At 35.4% G+C, this 16432-nt stretch overlaps 1 protein-coding gene across 1 annotated transcript in view; it reads right to left on the reverse strand.

Moving 5' to 3' along the window:
• CABCOCO1 (ciliary associated calcium binding coiled-coil 1) overlaps positions 1 to 16432 on the reverse strand; it is a 163787-nt gene that overhangs the window by 83443 nt on the left and 63912 nt on the right. Inside the window, exon 5 of the mRNA XM_068982923.1 lies at positions 12792 to 12864. Coding sequence (XP_068839024.1) covers positions 12792 to 12864 — 73 coding nt within the window. The remainder of the gene's footprint in view (positions 1 to 12791; positions 12865 to 16432) is intronic.

Below are 16432 nucleotides of genomic sequence, written 5' to 3' on the forward strand. Positions count from 1 at the left end.
TGGTGAATACATGGCTAGATGAGATTTGCTAAATTTTCGTTAAGTACCTCTGCATCTATGTCCATGAGAGCTATTAGTCTACAGTTTTCTTTTGTTGTAATGTCTTTGTCTAATTTTAGTACTTTGGTAATGCTGGCCTCATAGAATCAGTTAGGAAGTATTCCCTCTATTTCTGTCTTCTGCAAGAGTTTGTAGAGAACTGGTATGATTTCTTCCTTATTTGTTTGTTACAATTCACAAGTGAGCCCATCTAAGCCATGTGTCTTGTCTTTTGGAAGATTACTAATTATTTACTTTCTTTAACAGATATAGGCTTATTCATTTATTCACATCATCTGTTTCTTCTTTTGTGAGTTTTGGCAAACTTTGTCTTTCAAGTTAACTGGTCCATTTCATCAATGTTATCAAATCTGTGGGCAGAGAATTGTTCACAGTATTCCTTTATTATCCTCTTAATGTCCATAGGGAAGTAGTAATGTTCCCTCCTTCATTACTGATAGTAGTAATTTGTGTCCTCCCTCTTTTTTCTTAATTAACTTAGCTGAAGCTTATCAATTCCATTGATCTTTTCAAAGAATCAGTTTTTGATTTCACTTATTTTCTCTATTGATTTCCTGTTTTCAGTTTCATTGATTTCTGCTCCAGTTCTTTAGGAGCAGACTATTTTTCTTTCGGTTACTCTGTATTCCATTTGTTCTTATTTTTCTAGTTTCCTAACATGGAAATTTAGATTACTGATTTTAGATCTTTCTTGTTTTCCAATATATACATTCAATGCTATAAATTTCCCTCTAAGCGCTGCATTTGCTGTATCCCATAAATTGTGATTAGCTGTGTTTTTATTTTTATTTAGCTCAAAATACTTTCAAGTTCCTCATGAGATGCCTTATCTGAGCCAGTGTTATTAGAAGTGTGTTTAATTACTACAAATTGTTGGATTTTTCAGTTACCTTTCCGTTATTGATTTCTGGTTTAATTCCACTGTGATCTACGAGGAGACATTTATGATTTCTGTTCCTTTAAATTTGTTAAGGTGTGTTTTATGGTATAGAATATGGTCTATTTTGGTGAATGCTCCTTGTGAGCTTGAAAAGAATGTGTACTCTGCTATTGTTGGATAAGTAGTCCATAGATGTCAATTATATTCAGTTGACTGATAGTGTCGTTGAGTCTTCCTATGTCTTTAACAGATTTTCTGCCAGCTAGATCTATGTACTTTTATGAATAGAGGGGTGCTGAACTTTCCAACTATGATAGAGGATTTATCCCTTTTTTTATTTGTAATTCTATTAGTTTTTGCCTCACACAATTTGATACCCTGTTGTTAAGTCACATATGTTAGGAATTGTCATGTTTTCTTGGAGAATTAACCCTTTTATCACTCTGTGATGTCCTCTTCATACCTGTGTTGGGGAAGCTAGTAAAGTAGTCTTGTTCAGGCTTCAGAGGTGGCACTAAGTCTCTCTCCCTCTGACTGGACAATGACCTTAAAACTGGCTGCATGCCAAACTGCTTTTCCATCTTGAGTTTACTTTTGTGTGTGGTGTCAAAGAATGTTCTAATTTCATTTTTTTTTACACATAGCTGTCAAGTTTTTCCAGCATCATCTACTGAAGATTGTCTTTCCTCTATTGTATAGTCTTGCCTCCTTTGTCATAGACTAATTGACCAGAGGTGTTCGGTTTTATCTCTGGGCTTTCTATCCTGTCCATTGACTTATATTTCTTTGTGTGTGTGTGTGTGTGTGCGCGCGTGTGTGTGTGTGAATACTATTTTGATAAATGTAGCTTTGTAGTATAGTCTGAAGTAAAAGAATCTGATTCCTCCAGCTCCATTTTTCTTTCTCAGGATTGCTTTTTGGCTATTTGGGGTCTTTTGTGTTTCCATAGAAGTTGTAAAAATTTTTGTTCTAATTTTGAGAAAAAAATGCCATTGATAATTTGATACAGATTGCACTGAATCTATAGACTGCCTTGGATAGTACAGTCATTTTGACAATCGATTCTTCCAATTCAAGAACATGGTATATTTTTTCCATCTACTTGTATTATCTGTTTCTTTCATCAGCATCTTATAATATTCAGAGTACAAGTCTTTTGTATCCATAGGTAGGTTTATTCTTAGGAATTTTATTCTTTCTGATGCTATGGTAAATGGGACTGTTTCTCTGATTTCTCTTTTTGATTTTTCATTCTTACTGTATAGGAATGCAGGGATAGATAATTGTTAGTGTACAGAAATGCAACAGATTTCTATGTGTTGATTTTGCATCCTACAACTTTACTGAATTCATTTGGAGTAGTTTTCCAGTAACATTTAAAGGGTTTTCTATGTATAGTATCATGTCATCAGCAAATAGTGACAGTTTTATTTCTTATTTTCCAATCTGGATTCCTTCTGTTTCTTTTTCTTCTGATTGCTGTGGCCAGGGCTTCCAAAACTACGTTGAATAAAAGTGGTGAAAGTGGAAATCCTTGTCTTGTTTCTGCTCTTATAGGAAGTGCTTTCAGCTTTCCACCATTGAGTACAGTATTAGCTATAGGTTTGTCATGTGTGTATGTGTGTGTTAGTTGCTCAGTTGTGTCCAACTCTTTGTGACCCCATGAATTGTAGCCCACCAGGCTCCCCTGTCCATGGAATTCTCCAGGCAAGAATACTGGAGTGGGTTGCTATTACCTTTTTCTGGGGATCTTCCCAACCCAGGGATCTAATCTGGGCTTCCTGCATTGCAGGTAGATGCTTTACCATTTGAGTCACCAGCTAAGCCCACAGGTTTGTCATATATGGCCTTTATTATGTTGAAGTATGCTCCCTATATGCCTACTTTCTACTTTCTAGAGAGTTTTTATCATAAACTGGTATTGAATTTTGTCAAAAGCATTTTCTGGATCTACTGAGATGATCATATTGTTTTTAACACAATCTTTTTTTTCCATGAATTTAAACCACTGACATTAAATTTGATATAGCTGGATTAATACATACCATATTTGTTTCTGCTTTTTATTTGTTGCCTCTTTCAGTTCTTAATTGAAAATTCAATATAATTATATATTATATAATTTCCATTATATATATATCCATTATATTTCCATTATATATATATTATATATATATAATTTCCATATATATATAATTTCCATTTTTAGCATATTACTAATTTAGTGGTGTTCTCTAGTTTTCAATATCCACTTACAGCCAATCCAAGTCCAATTTTAAATAATAATAGTATACTGCTTCATGGGTAATGTAAGGACCTTATAAAAACAAAATAAACCTATTTCTTCTCTGTTGTCTCTTATATCCATCATGAAATTCATGTCACTTATAGATAAGCATATATATATATATATATAATCAAATGCATTATTATTATTTAAACAAATTTTACTCTTAGATAAATTAAGAAAAAAGAAAATCAAAAGTTCTTATTTTACCTTGATTTATTCCCTCTTTGAATGTACTTCTTTACTTTATGCAGATCCAAGATTATGACCTATATTATTTCACCTTGTTAAATAACTTTCTTCTAACATTTCTTGCAAGCCAGGTCTACTGGCAACAAATTCCCTCAGGACTATTTGTTTGAGAAAGCCTTCCTTTTTCACTTCTTAAGGATAATTTCACAATGTAGAGAACTCTAGGTTGGTAGTTTTTTTCTTTCAGCACTAAACACTTTACTCAGTTCTTACTTGTATGGTTTCAGAGAAATTGAAAGTAATTCTTATACTGGTTCGTACAGGTTGAGTTTTTTTTTTCTCCCTCCTACTACTTTCAGAATTTTTCTTTATCTTTGATTTTATATAGTTTAAAACTTACATGCCTAGGTATAATTTTTTTGGCATTTATCATCTTTTGGGTTCTCTGACCTCCCAGGATGTAGGGAAATTCATCTGGGGAAAATTTCATTCATTATTGCTTCAAATATTTCTTCTCTTCCTTTCTCTCCTTCTACTCCTGCTTTTCCCACTATATGCATGTTATACCTTTTGTAGTTGTCCTGTAGACCTTGAATAGTCTGTTCCGTTTTTTTTTTTCTCTTTCAGTGTTTGTTTTCTTTGGTTTTTGGTTTGAGGATTCTTTTGATAATATCCTCTAGTTCAGAGATTCTTTCCTCAGTTGTTTCCAGATTACCAATAAGCTCATCAAAAGTATTCCTCTTTTCTTTTACAGTATTTTAATATGAAGTATATAATCAACCAAATAATGAAGAAGGGTAACAATAAGAAGGCACTGCGATAGTAGATAGCAAGAAATTCTATTATGGTATGGTGATTAAAGCAAGGTGATATTCTGACAGGGATTCACAAATAAACCAATGGGATTACTGGTCATAATGAGTCAAACTGAGCATTAAGAATAGTAATTAATATGGATGAAACAAAACAGAAACAAAATAAAATCTATTTCAGTTTCCTATTCTTACTACAACAAATTACCACAAACAGTGGCTTAAATTAACATAAATTTATTTTACAGTTCTGGAAGTCAGAAGTCTTCAACTTAATGTGTTGAAGAGGCTCCATTCAGTTCAGAGACTCTACAGGAGAATCTGTTTCCTTGCCTTATTTGGCTCTTAGCTGCTGCTGCTGCTAAGCTGCATCAGTAGTGTCTGACTCTGTGTGACCCCATAGACAGCAGCCCACCAGGCTCCCCTGTCCCTGGGATTCTCCAGGCAAGAACACTGGAGTGGGCTGCCATTCCCTTCTCCAATGCATGAAAGTGGAAAGTGAAAGTGAAGACGCTCAGTAGTGTCTGACTCTTAGCGACCCCATGGACTGCAGCCTACCAGGCTCCTCCGTCCATGGGATTTTCCAGGCAAGAGTACTGGAGTGGGTTGCCACTGCCTTCTCTGTCTGCTCCTAGAGGGCACCTGAATTCCTTGGCTCCTTGCCTCTTCCTCCATCTTCAAAGCCAACAATTTAGCTTATTCAAATCTTCCCCTTGTTACTGACTCTCTCTTTCCTCTCTTTTCCTCTTAGGAGGAACATGATCACATTGAGCCTACTTGGATAATCCTCCCATCTCAAAGCCTTCAGCTTAATCATATCTGCAAAATCTCTTTCACATGTAAGATCACATATCCACAGGTTCCAGGAATTGGTATGTAGGCATCTTGAAATGATGGGAGGGAAATTAATTATTCAGTCTACCACCATCACTTTTGAAGTATACTAAAAATCCAACTTATTATTTTGAAAACTTTCAGAGAAAGGGAGAGAATAAGAAACCTGTTCTTTCTTTTCCATATGAACTGTATCTCATTTTAATCAAATAATTGAAGAGTGAAAGTTCCTGTGTCTAGAAATACTGAGCTCATAAATGAAGAAAGAATGATAAAATATTAAGAGAAAAAGAAAATAAAAAGAAAGAAAACCAGACACTATTTGCCTCTTAATAAGATTGTACAAAACCACCTTCAAATCATTCTTGCTAAATATCTGAAGTGAAATCTAGTTAGCCTTCCAACATTAACTGTGTTCTGAAAATAAGGAAGAGATACCACAGAAATTTAGGTAAAATTTAGTCAAAAGTCAGTAAATTCTATAGGATACAAGATCTAAAGTATTCAACAAATAAAATGTTCAATTTTCTTTGTATTATTGTTGCACATTTTGTTAGGTTCATTCCTACATATTTTATGGTTTTCATTATTACCAATGTGATCCTTTTCTTCAAGGCTATTAACAAAATACAGGAAAATATTTTTTTCTTAATGATGGTTTCTTACCATACCATCTGCAAACAATGACAGCTTTGTATCTTGTTTTTCAATACCTCCCTTTTTCTTCTAATTTTGACTTTTTTGTTTTATCAAATTGGTGAGGAACTAAAAATCCAATGTTGCATCAAAATTATCAGCCTTGTCTTGTTCTTTGTGGGTATTTTAATGGCTTCATTAAGACATTTTAGACAGATTTCAGTTTTTGGTATATTCTATCAGCTAAGAGTATAAACTTACATTATGGGCTAACTAGAGTCTTTTTAAAATGAGAAATGGATAGTTATCAAATGTTTTACTGTATCTATTGAGATCATCATTTGGTTTTTCCTTCCTCTAATCTGACAGTGTACTAAAGTACATTAATAGATATCCCAGTGTTAAACCATCCTTTCGTATCTGGAATAAACACTATCTAAACATCTAATCCTTTGCCATATTTCACTTCATAATATTTTATTTAAGATTAATGCATCTATAATATTTTCATAACTGTGATTGCCTACAATATTGTGTTATTCTTTTCTATTTCTAATTATAATTTATTACCGATTCACAGGATAAATTTAAAACTTTCTCAGGGTTATATTAACTTCAGAAAATGAGTTGAAAGCTTTCCATCTCCTTCTATGCTCTATAACAACATATAAAAAGGAAATGTTTCCTCTTAGAAATTTTGGTACATGTCCATCCCAAACTTCCTAATTATCTGGACACCAAACGAGGACCTACAATATAGCACCTGCTCCATGTTATGTGGCAGCCTAGATGGAAAGGGAGTTTGGGGAGAATGGGTATATATATATATATATGCCTGAATCCCTTTGCTGTTCCCCTTAAACTATCACAACATTATTTGCTAATTGGCTATATCCCCAGACAAAATAAAAGTTAAACAAATTTTGGTAGAACTAGCCTGTAAAATCTACATCTGACGGCATTTTTATGTGTTGAGCGTTCAATATTTTATATGTTTAACATTCTATTAAGATTTTCTACACTCTCAAGGAAATCTGTATTTCTCAAGTAAAATTTACAGTTCCCTGAATATTGCTTTTTCTGGATTTTCAAGCCTATCAACAGAAAATTGATATTTTATAAACATTTTCAAATTCCATTTTAAACAAACAAGATCTGTATCAGTTCATTTGTCAAGAAAACGATAAACTTTCAAACTTTTGTGAGACTATTAATCAGAGTTTAGATCTTCTAACATTTGCTCTATCAAGTCTGTTCCTTAGCTATCATTTGATCTGTTCATAGAGTTTCGTGCATCTCTTATAATTTTATTTTCCTCAACTACTTGTTGATTTTGTGCTGCCAGCTGACCTTCACATTAGATGATCCTTGTTCATTTGACTGTGGATGTCTGTTTGCCAAGCTTGCCTTTAGACACTGTAGGGGAGGCATAAAGAATGATGTTGTAAGGCATTCAGGGTGTACTCACTGTCACTTCTGAACATCAATGGCCACTACAGAACTGCCCTTCTCTTTAGTGTCAACACCCACAATAGTTTCTTTAGCATGGGAATGAATGCCACAGAATCCCACCCAGTATCCTGTATAAGCAGCAGAAGGTAAATGGACTAAATGGGGTAGCTGCTCTACTTGCTTTCATCAGTTCAGTTCAGTCATTCAGTCGTGTCCAACTCTTTGCAACCCCATTGACTGCAGTAGGCCAGGCCTCCCTGTCCATCACCAGCTCCTGGAGCTTACAGAAACTCATGTCCAATGAGTCGGTGATGCAATACAACCATGTCATCCAATGTTGTCCCCTTCTCCTCATGCCTTCAATCTTTCCCAGCATCAGGGTCTTTTCCAATGAGTCAGTTCTTTGCACCAGGTGGACAAAGTATTGGAGTTTCAACTTCAGCATCAGTCCTTCCAATGAATATTCAGGACTGATTTCCTTTAGGATGGACTGGTTTGATCTCCTTGCTGTCCAAGGGACTCTCAAAAGTCATCTCCAACACCACAGTTCAAAAGCGTCAATTCTTTGGTGCTCAGCTTTCTTTATAGTCTAACTCTCATATCCATACATGACTACTGGAAAAACCATAGCTTTGACTAGACAGACCTTTGTTGGCAAAGTAACGTCTCTCCTTTTTAAAATGCTCTCTAAGTTAGTCTTAACTTTTCTTCCAAGGAGCAAGCGTCATTTAATTTCATGGCTGCAGTCACCATCTGCAGCGATTTTGGAGCCCCCCAAAGTAAAGTCTGTCACTGTTTCCACTCTTTCCCCATTTATTTGCCATGAAGTGATGGGACCAGATGCCATGATCTTAGTTTTTCTGAATGTTGAGTTTTAAGCCAACTTTTTCACTCTCCTCTTTCATTTTCATCAAGAGGCTCTTTAGTTCCTCTTCATTTTCTGCCATAAGGGTGGTGTCATCTGCATATCTCAGGTTTTTGATATGTCTCCTGGCAATCTTGATTCCAGCTTGTGTTTCATCTAGGCTAGCACTTCTCATGACGTATTCCACATAGAAGATAAATAAGCAGGGTGACAATATACAGGGTGACGTACTCCTTTCCCAATTTGAAACCAGTCTGGTCCATGTCCAGTTCTAACTGTTGCTTCCTGACCTGCATCCAGATTTCTCAGGAGGCAGGTCAGGTAGTCTGGTATTCCCATCTCTTTAAGAATTTTCCACAGCTTATTGTGATCCACACAAAGGCTTTGGCATAGTCAATAAAGCAGAAGTAGATATTTTTCTGGAACTCTCTTGCTTTTTCAATGATCCAATGGATGTTGGCAATTTGATCTCTGGTTCCTCTGCCTTTTCTAAATCCAGCTTAAACATCTGGAAGTTCACAGTTCAGGTACTGTTGAAGCCTGGCTTGGAGAATTTTGAACATTACTTTGCTAGCATGTGAGATGAGCGCAACTGTGTGGTAGTTTGAGCATTCTTTGGCATTGCCTTTCTTTGGGATTGGAATGAAAACTGACCTGAAAGTAATGCTTTCATCATTTTCCCTCTCAAAGTTTCTCTCATTTCTGTATCAATTTAGGATGCCTAAAGAAATGTAGCATTAACTCTGTAGTGTCTTTTCAGTACATATGGGGCTACAGTTTTATCTAATCAATAATTTATCATTTTAGATGTCATCAAACCTCTTATCAATAGCATTCTGAATTTTGAAAATTTTGGTCTTTTACAGGATTTTGGATGCAGGAGGAATTGTACATGTGTGCTTAGTTTATTCTTTTGATAAAACCACTGTTCCCTTTGGAAAAGTTCTTCCTGCTTCTTTGGGGATCTATTCATGTTCTTTCACCCATTCAATATGGTCAACTTGGGTTTTCTAATAATATCACTCCCCTGGTCACAGTGACTAATTGAGAACAGATATAAAACACAAACACAGAAAATCATATTGGGAGGAGGAATGTTTCTTTCTTTTGGAGGTGCTAAACTGTAACTGTCTCTTTCATGTCCACCACCAGCTGGAGGAAGCCTGACTGCAATAGAAGGGAACAAGGCCCTTCAGGAAAAAGAAATGAAAAAAGTCTAGGAGAGATGAGAGACTGAACCACATGCACGGATATACAGACCCACATGCACATACACACTCAGTAACATGGTTGACTATGAGATCCAGTTAGTTTTAGTCTAGCTTTCACCCCTGCCTTTACCTGTTAGTGACTTCCCTGGTAGTTCAGTTGGTAAAGAATCTGCCTGCAATGCAGGAGACCAGGGTTCAATCATTCGGTTGGGAAGATCCCCTGGTGAAGTGAATGTCAAACTACTTCAGTATCCTTGCCTGGAGAATTCCATGGACAGAGAAGCCTGCTGTGCTACAGTCCATGGGGTCCCAAATGTCAGACATGACTAAGTGACTAAGCACACAAGCACACGACATAATAAGATATCTTCCCCCTTTTTAAATTAATTGAACTATTTTGAGTGGAATTTCTTTTGCTTGCACCAAAAAAATATACTTTCTGGCTAACTCATTCACAGTCTTTAGATTTCCTCTTAGACTTCACTTGTTAATGGAAGCCCCCCTATATTATAATTACTTAATCATCTCTCTCCTCTCATTCAACAATAAACTCCATGAGGACAAGGATCATTGCTTGTCACTGTGTATGCCTGGAACTTTTGTACAAGGCCTAGAGCATAATAGAAACTGGATCACATAAACATGTGGAATAATGAATAAATGCTGTAACTGTATCATCTCATTTTAGTAGATGCCCGGCAGTAGATACCTGGTTAGAACCATGTCTTTGGGTATCTGCTATAAGTTTTTGATCATCATCATTGCTACTATCCAATAGGGTTCTTTGTGTACAAGTATTCACTGTTTCTCCTAGTTTTCAGGTAACCAAAGCAAAGGACAGTTTCCAGGTTTTTGGGTGGGTCCTCAAGGCCATAGAAAACATATACCCCTTAAGGCAGGAGTCCCAAACTTCTGGAATCTAATGTCTGATGATTTGAGGTGGAGCCCATGTAATAATAGAAACAAAGTGTACAATAAATGCAATATACTCAAATCATCCTGAAACCATCCCCCTCAACGTAGTCCATGGAAAAACTGTCTTCCACAAAACCAGTCCCTAGTGCCAGAAAGTTTGGGGACTGCTGCCTTAAGGAGATTTTGGTTCCCTTATAATTGCTATGTTTGTGGATCTGTGATCTAATCGTATTGCCAAAACAACAGACTTGGAGAGTTCTTGGCTTGGGTGATTAAAAGGAAATTCTCATCTCTATAAATAAATTAAGTGTCATCCTCTAAGATGGCTACAACTACAGGTATCTATCTGCTGCCTTTGTTCTCTGCTCCATCCTGTCATTATTCTAGCTCATTCTAGTTGTTCACTACCTTTTTCAACATATGTTTATATGCGAACTATTGAAAGAACTACAAAACATGCTGCTTATAGAACTGTATATATTAGATTTCTAGATTATGAAAAATCTCAGGCCAAGAATAATGAATTACCAAAAAATGACCTAATATGAAATTTCTTTAAAAAGGTGAGTAGAAATAGCTAGAAACAACTGTTAAAATAAAAAATACAAATTCAATTTTCTTTAAAACCCAAGAAAAAATTGAGTATGATTTATGTTTTTTACTAATAATTAAAATTAATATTTAGCAATTATTCTTAGAGGTGATTTATGCATTTTTTTATAATCATCTATCCATAACTAAGAAACAAACTAAATTTCATCAGTGTTACTTAACTTGAATTCTTGCCTGAGATTTAAAGTTGGAACACTTACATGGCTATTGTATGGCCCTTGTTTGGTTCCAGAGCCCTGAGGTCAGCATGAATAATTACGTTAGTGGACCAGGCCTCTATGAAAGGTTGTTAATTAAAAAAAGGTATTTGCACCAAACATTATCAGAAACTTCTAAAATGCTATAAAATAATTGTAGTATAACATTTGCTTTGGTTAATCCTTTAAAATTATATGAATGATCTAATTCTCAAAGACCCAACATCCCTTCATTAAGGAATTTATTTATAGATCTGGTTAACTTGGGGAAAATACAAAAGACAATAGAAAATAAATGGATCAATCCTTGTCTACTTTCTCCATTTTTTGTTTCCATAAGCATAAATGTCACCTAAATATAACCTTACAACAGAGAAGAAAGGCACGATTGTGTAATTAACAAAGGGAAAGGGAGTTCTTCACGAAATTTTTTTTCTTCATGATTCTAAATATCTGTGTATGCCACTGCTGGAAGCCACTACCATTTTCCCAAAGTTTTGCTGAGTAGATAAGATAGGATTGTATGCCAAACAGATGATTATTATAATGCTGTCATACTATATGATTTAATTCTGAAATGGAAACGTTTTCAGTGAAACTTTTGTCAAATGACATGTAATTTAAGACACAAAATGAGGAGACTGCAAAGAAGAAATTTTAAGGAAAGTCAAAAGCAAAAAGAGTTCCTTGTTTTCCTTCAGCTCATTTAAAAGGCCAACAGTAGAACAAGTACCCAAATGGACAGTGAGACACCATGACTCAGGTGTTTAACGAAGTCAGCAATTTATAAACTACAGAATAACAATACTAGGGAAGACCAAATGGCTGGCACATTGCATCTGCTTCTTAATACTAGGAAAATTATACAGATAATGTAAATATCCCCTTATTCACTTTATTTCTGACCATGACCATTCCCGTCTCCTATTTTTCTAGTTGAGAATCTAAAGAGCACTTTTTATGGCATCTTTAGAGTTGGATTGACTGAGCGACTAAGTACAGCACAGCCTTCATAAGATGTTCTCTTATCGTGGATTCATTTCTAGTAATTATGAATATGTGATTATATGTAAGAGTGTTCAAAAATAGCTTTAGTTAAACCATTTCTTGTAGAACTGCTATTATATGCACCGTCACTGAATCACTTATGTAGTATTAAGAGGCATTGCTATGTGCCCTGCATTATACTATATGTTGCATAGTAAAACAGCACATGATTCGCAGCTTCAAGGAAATTACAGTTGGATTATGTCAACTATATCAATCCCCGGGAAACAATTAGAAAACCATATAACGTGATGTAAACATACATGCTTACTGGTGTGCTAAGAGTAGCCAATATTCAGCAGAAAGAGATAAATTGGAATAAAATAATAGAATGTGATTAAAGAGTTTCTCTAAACCCTTCCTTTGAAATGCGACGTAATTAAGGAAGGTTTGCTTCGTTGAGAAAGTGGGATTTGAATTAGGCCTTAAACAATGAGTACACTGAAAATAAATGTGAAATTAGAAGAGATTTAACTGAATTAATTTATCTCACTTTTCCTGATTTTATTTGTATGAAGACACACATACTCTATCCAACTGAGCTTTGTCAAATAATCCATAAATACATAAAGCATATGTGATTAACAATGCTTTTAATGCCAAAAGACAGCTTATTTTCTTAATCCAAAGCTCACTTTGTGTAATTATTCTTTTTGCAAACTACTAGTTGGTTATATTAACACTTGAGTAATCTTGACAAGAAGTTGCTTTAAGCAGTTAAAGATCCAGATGCTGATCAGCATGCATTAAGTGATTCAGCTTAATTGGTTCCATCTAGATAAATTACTTACCTCAGTTCCTATCACAATTTCTTCCCTGTCAGAGAAGAACAGAAACTCATACAGCTTGTAGTGTTGAAATAAGCTGAAACACAAAATAAATGTGGAAAACTGATAAATTTATTTCAGGGAAAAAAGCAAATATATAAGAATATTTAATACAGGAAAGTTGTCTGCATTGACCAAGCTAAAGACATTAAACACTAATATGGTATCAGTCACCTCCACTACTTCAAAATATGTTGCCCAGAAATGCTAAGAAATTTAAAGGCTTATTTTCTGATACAATGACAATAGAACACAGTACCTAAATTAGTATCGGTAAACTAATCTGTGATGAATGGATAGGTTTGGGGTAGATTTCATCTTGACTTTTCTTGGCTCATGACCAAATAATGCAATGCACCTAAACACCAACCTTCATATTCTTTTTCATGTTTTGTTCCAAACTGGAATCAATTTCCTCTCATACAAATAGCACTGAATTCTAAGGTCAATTAAACCTCTCATGTTCTCAAACTGTTTCAAGATTAATCTCTAATAACACCTGAAAAATGATATGATGTTAACTGAACTACTTTTTAAGAGATGTCTGATTTTCTTAAAGAATATTCGATTACACATCAAAGGTAGGAATTAACTTAAGAAAGATAATTTCTTTAGCTCCTACCCTAAAGACTAGGTGGTCAGTGTATAAAACCTATAAAGAGATAAAAGATAGGAGTTTCTTAAAATGTATGTATTTCTAGTAAGGTTAAATATCTCAGCAATGTGTTACTGAGAGTTAAAAATTTACTGAAAGGTTGACTTCTAATATCCTGTTTGTGATAATATTTGAATTTTTCTAATTCTCATCCTGCTGGTTGGGAAAATTAATAGACTCATAATACAGTGAAATGCTAAAGAACAAAAAATTGTCTTAGTGGTTTCTCTTTCACTCTGGTGCCTTTTGCTATTTAAGAAAATTGATTTTAATATAACTGAGAAATTAACATTTGCAAAATGTAGCTACAGAGCATGTATAATAATGGTTTCTGAATGCTGTAATGGATCAAAGTTTCAATTCATCTGAAATCAATAAAGAAATCCTCAGGCAGCTGGGGCTCTCTGAGTTACATTAGCAGTTGATCTCACTACTAACACAATCCATTAAAAAGTGATGTGTGTGCAGATCAGTCATGTTTTTTTTTTTTTATTACATTCAAATTAGTCATCAACATTCAGAAAACTAACTTAGACCTTGACATTACTTTGATTTGTTGGCTAGAAAATACATTAAGATTAGTGACATTTGATGATTCAATGAAGCAAAATACATTCAAACCCACCTTCCCTTACACTGGTTACCTAGAGAAAGCTTTAAGATTAAAAGTATTACACTGTCAATAACTGACTCTGAGTAGAAAAATAAGACTGTAGAGTATTTTGGAAAGAGCTTGGCTTCTTTTCAGTTAACTGGTATAAAACTTTCCTTCCCCCATCTTATGTCACTCAATGAAGTCAATTCATAAATCTTCCTTCCTGCAATTTCATAATCTTTCCACCTTATTGCATATAGTTATTAGATTAGTATTAGTTGCTCAGCTGTGTCCAACTCTTTGTGACCCCATGAACTGCAGCCCACTGGGCTCCCCTGTCCATGGAATTCTCCAGGCAACAATACTGGAGTGGGTTGCCATTCCCTTCTCTAGGGGATCTCCCAGGGATCAAACTTGGGTCTCCTTCATTACAGGTGGATTCTTTACCACCTGAACCACCAGGGAAGTCATTATTAGATTATCCCATACTAAAAAAGAAATTCACTTCTCACAATGAACATAAAATGCATGACTTGGATGCAGTGGTCAAAGAGGCAAAGTTGGGCAAGGTCAGGGCTATAGAGAGACAGGCAAGGAGAGGGGCCACCTAAGGGAGGCACTTACTCAGTTGCTGGTCAAGTCACCCCCAGTGCCTTGATCTGGTCCCCACCACAGCTGGGGTTCTCTCACTTTACCAGGGAGACTTATATGGGAACAAAGCATCACTTCTGAAATGGGAATGTATTTTTTACCTCTACCTTTGAACTTTCAGTTGACTCAAATCCCTAGATTATTTTGTCAAACATCTGTCTTAGTCTTAAACCAAAAGGAGAGGACTCAGAATGAAAATGGGTCAAGTTACCTGGCTCCACACCAGGAAGTGCACGTGTGCAAACAGGGACAGTGTTGCTTTTCTTATATTGGGTATACATCTGTGCACATTACCTTCACCTGACTTCTACAGAATACATAGAATATACAATGACAGAAGTGTCCTTGAAGCCGATGGATATCTAAATGATGTCTTATGTTAAAAAGCTATGTATGTATTACTCAGATTACTCAGTACTCATAGCAATGTTGGGAAGGAATTTTGGTATTCATTTTTTAATTCATAAATGCCTTATATTGATAGAGTATATGGTGCAGACTTATTAAGAGCATCAAATGAAATTTCAATTTTATTGTCAGTTAAGTTTCATGTGCAATAAGTCATGTTATAAAAAGCACTCTCCCAAAATTGACTAGGGCTATCGCTGGTTGATTAAACTTAATTATCAGGCTAAAATGAAACATGGTTATATTTTTTATACATGAGTTAGCTTTATATTTAGAAAATTTCTCTGTAGTCATTAAAACGGTAACTATTATATGATTTACCTGCCATTAAACTAATATTTGTGGATCTTTGTGACACTGTGAACAAGTGTTGTAGAGAAGCACATTTCTCTTTACACAATGTCAGTATCAATTCCAGGTATCCTACTTACCAACTCATATTTTATTCTATGTGACATAGACATTTAAAACATGTAATTTCTTTGAAATCACAATATAAAGATTTAAGAGCATCAAAACTAGTTCTGGAACTTCCTTAGTGGAGTACTGGATAAGAATCTACCAGCTTATGCAGGGGACACGGGTTCAGTCCCTTGTCTGGGAAGATTCCACATGCCACAGAGCAACTAAATCCATCCACTACAACTACTGAGCCTGTGCTCTAGAGCCCACGAGCTGCAACTACCAGGTTGCACGTTGCAACGACTGTATCCTGCATGCTCTAGGGCCTGTGAGACGCAACTGCTGGGCCTGTGTGCTGCAATTACTGAAGCCTGTGCACCCTAGATTCTGTGCTCCACAAAAGAAGCCACTGCAATGAGAAGCCTGTGCACTGCACCAATGAGTAGGCCCTGCTTGCTGCATAGTCCCCACTCACTACAACTGGAGAAACCCTGTGCAAAGCAAAGAAGATGCAGTGCAGTCAAAAAGACAGTAAATTATTTTTTTAAAAAAGAAAAACTAGTTCTGATTTACCTTATTTGCCTAAACTTCCAACTTTGGGGGGTGGGGTGGGGAGAGGTAAGACTTTTTACCTTTTACAAAATTTTACTTTTTTACTGTTTACAAAATTACTAGGTAATTTTGTTTTGTGAAGTTAACTGGTTAGGATCTAAAGATGACTAATACTGACACCCTCTCCTCTCTTAACCATTTTCTGAATGTAAATAAAATGAAAAGAAACATGTTGATGAATATTTGTCCAGAGAGATGAGATGAACAAGAAAAGAGCTGCCATCTTTCACTATCTAGAAGGTGCTTGGTTTTGCTGTTGTGATTAATTATCCATCCTTGTGC

Source organism: Capricornis sumatraensis, chromosome 10, assembly GCF_032405125.1.
Source record: "Capricornis sumatraensis isolate serow.1 chromosome 10, serow.2, whole genome shotgun sequence".
Lineage (NCBI taxonomy): Eukaryota > Metazoa > Chordata > Mammalia > Artiodactyla > Bovidae > Capricornis > Capricornis sumatraensis.